Here is a 4,334-nt window from a genome sequence, read left to right on the forward strand (position 1 = left end):
CGAATGGCTTCTGGCTGATTTCAGGAAAACAAGGACCCCTTCCCACCTTCTGGGGGAACCACAGACCTTTCTCCAGCCCAGACCCTCCTCCTACAGACCACTCAGCGTTCTCTGGGAATGTGGGGGACAGAACCCAGGCATTTTGGCAGCATTTCAGCAAGGACCCTGTCTTAAAGGAACCTCCATGCCCTGGGGAGGAGGGATGCTCCTGTTCGTTCATAATGGGTCGAAACCACTGACTCTTTCAAATAAAGTTAGAGGCAATCATAATTTAGTTTACTTCGGAATATTTTAAATAGTATGAAAACAAATATAACAGTTTTGTTTTCAAAAACTCTTTTGAGGTATCAACTATTAAAAGATTGGGGGTTTTGTAAAAAAAACACACACAGTGGTTTATTGAATACTTACAACGTTTACACCTTCAATATTAATTAAATTCCACTTAGTTTTAGAGGATGGAAGTGCACGAAACAAGTAGCTGTTGGGAACATCTCGAAACAGGGAACAACCAGGGGTGAAAGGAGACAGCACTAGATACCGACCCCAACGGAAATGTTAGCGGCCCCGTTTTTTTTTTTTCCTGCTTTGAAGTAAAGCTTTAGAATCCCCAGGAATATTTAGATCCAAAGGCCGAGTATTAAAAATACACCTCACATACACACCAAGGTCCGCTGTCTTTTATCAGGAAGCGGTTGGGCAGACGGGGAGGGGGCCACGCTGGTGTTTGTACAGCCAGGAGGGAACATTCACACACACAGAATCTACGAGACGACGACGGAATCCCTTACCACGCGGGAGTATCCTCTTCGTATTAAAATCTGGAATGCTTTTCTTCAAATATCCACTATCTTTTTGGAGGGGGGTGGTGGGGAGCGGATGCCTCATAGCGGGGGCAAAGAGTGGGGAGGCAAATTGCACATAAATAAACCGGATGATTCCAAATGCAAGTAGTCCTTGGAGCGGAGCACGGAGAGCTGGCCCTGAGTCCTGGGTCTGCATCTGGCTCCTGGGCCTCAGCTCACTCTCGCTCTCCTCCGCCTCCTCTTCCATCTCCTCCTCCTCCTCCTCCTCCTCACTGCTTGAGTTCCAGGGCCCAGACGTGCTGCGGCCAGCCTGTCCGGCCTTTGGTTTTCTTGTCGTTGCTGCTCACTGTGCTTTTCAAGATTTCGTTCTGGACAGAGGGGAGGCGAGGGGGAGAAAAGAAGAGGAAAGAGAAATTGAGACAGGAGACCTGGTTCCACAGCACCCCCGCGCTCCCTGGGCTCAGAGAGACAGTGAGACCGAGGAAGCGATGAGCAGTAGGATGGTTTTAAGTCCTAGTCCCTGAACAAGAGCTAGGAAGACCAGCGGCGCTGCCCTAGCTGCTGCCCTAGCTACCACACAGGCCTCCAAGCGCCAGCAATACTCAACTACCGAATCTGCACATTTATAAACAGCAACCCGTTTGCAAGTCGCTTATGGAGAAGCAGGGGGCCCTTAGCGGGGGTTGGCTAAATATGGTTTCCCTGCCTTCAACCGCACTCCCAGATCCGGCTCTCCGGAAGATGGGGAGAAGTTCCTGCACCCTGGCTTGGGCCTGTGGGCCGGAGGTTTTCTAGTCCCGGCTCAGCTGTGCCTCTCCTCCAGGCCGCTGAAATCCCGGGCTATCCTACAGGTCACCCCTTTATGCAGCAGCAACTAGGGTGCCACGGGCCCCAAAGAAGAAACACTCTGTTTTCCAGGCCCTTTCTGGCAAAAGCCCCCGCTCGGAACACTACCACCCTACGGGCACTTGGTAGGAGCTTGAGAAAATTAATTTTCAGTTACAATTTTGCGTTACTGTTCACAACAATAACAACGGTCATAGTGATATTTACCATTTGTTTTACAATGTGCAGGGCAGTGCAAATAAAACAAGAAACACCCGTGCAACGGATTCATCTGATAAATTACGTTTTAGCCTCATCGCGGAAGAGAAACCGGAGCTGCATGTTGAAGCTAAAAGTACTTATTGTATGTTTACCTTGACATCTTCCGGAGCACAGTAAGAAACGATCATAAAATCCTCTTAGAATCAGTGGCCTCCTCCTTTTCTCAAGAGGTGGACATGGAATCAATAGTGAAATAATTTTGGAATTGAGAGTTTTGGGGCCTCTTTTTTTTTTTTTTAAACATCTGAAAGCACCTAATTGAAGGCCAAATGAAGATCTTAAAGGACACGAAATGAGGGTGTCTGGGCCATGGCGACGGAAGATCAATCGCCACCCTGAGTCTGCGAGGTCGGTCCTAAGTGCTCCAGGGAGCCAAGATAACCTGGAGGGAAGATCACCAGCGCCAAGCACCCCTCTTAACCTCCTCCTCCTCTTCCTCCTCCTCCTCGGGCTGACACCCTCCCCCACCTCTGCCTCTTTGGGAAACCGGCCTTCACACAGCCCCTTGCAAACAACCGAGGCTCAGGACGCAGCAGCCGAAGAAAGCGGGATGCCATTGCTCAGCCCGTTTGGAAAGAGACGGGAGGAGGCACCGGTTCCCCGGAAACCCGCACCCTCACCGCCCCCCTGCTACCCCCTGGTACTAACCAGCTCCTTCTTCCTCTTCTCCTCCTTCACATCTGTCTTCTTGATCTCCGCCTTGAAGGCCTCCGCCTCGCCGTTCTGGTCGTCCTTGGCCAGCAGGTCCATGAGGTAGGCGATGTAGCTGGTGGCCAGGCGCAGCGTCTTAATCTTGGAGAGCTTGGTGTCGGCGGGCACGTTGGGGATGCACTCGCGCAGCTCGGCGAAGGCGCTGTTGATGCTCTGAGTCCTGCGCCGCTCCTTGCGGTTGGCGGTGCCCCGGCGCTTCACCGGCCGCGGCCCCCCCAGGCCCGGGGGCCCGGCGCCCGGCGGCACCCCCCCGTAATGGGAGGGGTCCAGGCCGGCGGCACCGCTGGCATACTCCGGGCTGTAGGACAGGGCCATGCTGTAGTCGGGGGGCGACATCTCGGGGTGGCCGATGAGCCAGCCGTGGAAGTAGGGGTTCTCCTCGTGGCTGCAGCGGCTGGCGGCGGCGGCGGCGGCGGCGGCCGCGGCGGCGGCGGCGAACGGGTAGCCTTCATGGTGCACCACCGGGTGGTGGGGGAAGCCCCCCACCAGACTCATCTCGCCCTCCGCGCCCCGCCAAGCGCCCCAGCGTGCGCGCAGCCCCGCGGCGCCCTCGGCCCGGGCCCCCGCTTCGGCGGCGCTCGGCGGCCTCCCCCACCCCCCACCCCCCACCCCCCGGGCGCCCGGGCCGGCCCCGCAGCCGCAGAGGGGGGTGCTGCAGCCCGGGCCCCGGCCCCCCGCCTGGCCGGCCGGGCCCGCCTCAGCAGCGCTGCCGCGGCCGCCGGCTCCCCATGGGGCGCGGCGAGCTGGTCCCGGCACCGTGCGCCCTTGGCCGCCGCCGCCGCCGGCTCCCGCCTCGCTCCACGGCCCGCGCGCCCGCTCCGGCTTCCCGAGCTGCTGCTGCTGCTGCTGCTGCTGCACAGACGCCGAATCCTCCGGTGCTCATGCACAAGCGCCCGGGCTCCCGCGACGCTGCTCCCGCCGAGTCTCCGGGACCGGCGCCCCGGGCGGCCGTGCTCCTGGCCCCGGGGTTGAGCTCGGCGTCCGGGGACGAGTCCGAGCCGCCGCCGCTGGAGGAGCCGGCCGGGCTCTGCAGGGGAGGCGGCGGGGTCGACCGCTCGGGGCGAAGCTGCTACCTCCGTGCGACCCTCCCCTTCCCGCCCCTTCCCCTCCCCCCACCGCCGGCCGGATCTGGGTTCTCGGGCGCTTATTGTTTTAATGAGAGTTTTTTTTTTTTGGACGGTGGTGGTGTTGGTCCTGAATGTGATTTTTAGCTGCGGGCAGCAACGTGTCCTCCTCGCTCCTCTCGGGCGGCTCCCTCGGAGGGTTTTTCAGAGAGGTCTCAGTGCATCCATGTTCTCAGACCCTCTCTCCTTCGTTGGGAGGAAGGATCGGGGCCCCGCGGTGGCCTCGGAGCGGGAGGAAGGCCGAGGCTCCGGCTCTCCGAGGGGCTGCGCGGTGCGGAGGGAGCTCCCGGGCGGCGTTGGCGGCGGCGGCGGCCGTGCAGGGCTGGGTGCCGTCGTCAGGACGGTCGGCGGGCTTTCCCGGCGAGATCTCCATGTACAGCCACATCTTTAGGGCCGCCCGGGTTAATATATGTCGTCAGAGGCTCCTCACGCCAATCCCGGGGCGGCGGGGGCGGCGCCTCGCGCTCTCCGCAATAAAACTTTTTTGATGTTCTCCTTGCTAATTGCCGAGGTCCTCTCCTAGGATTGGCTGCCCCTTTATAACCATAAGATAATTAAAACGAGAAAGGGGGGGGGGGGCGGGCAG

The 4,334-nt window shown here is 59.0% G+C and overlaps 1 protein-coding gene across 1 annotated transcript; it reads right to left on the reverse strand.

Moving 5' to 3' along the window:
- Positions 1–369: 369 nt before the first annotated feature.
- On the reverse strand, positions 370–3,231 carry HAND2 (heart and neural crest derivatives expressed 2). Its single transcript, XM_036424566.2, has 2 exons — positions 2,562–3,231; positions 370–1,174 (listed from the first exon to the last, which is right to left on the reverse strand). The coding sequence occupies exons 1-2, from the start codon at positions 3,117–3,119 to the stop codon at positions 1,076–1,078; spliced, it is 657 nt and encodes a 218-aa protein (XP_036280459.1). The 5' UTR covers positions 3,120–3,231; the 3' UTR covers positions 370–1,075.
- Positions 3,232–4,334: the final 1,103 nt, after the last annotated feature.

The sequence above is a fragment of the Pipistrellus kuhlii genome, unplaced genomic scaffold, assembly GCF_014108245.1.
Source record: "Pipistrellus kuhlii isolate mPipKuh1 unplaced genomic scaffold, mPipKuh1.p scaffold_m20_p_8, whole genome shotgun sequence".
Classification (NCBI taxonomy): domain Eukaryota; kingdom Metazoa; phylum Chordata; class Mammalia; order Chiroptera; family Vespertilionidae; genus Pipistrellus; species Pipistrellus kuhlii.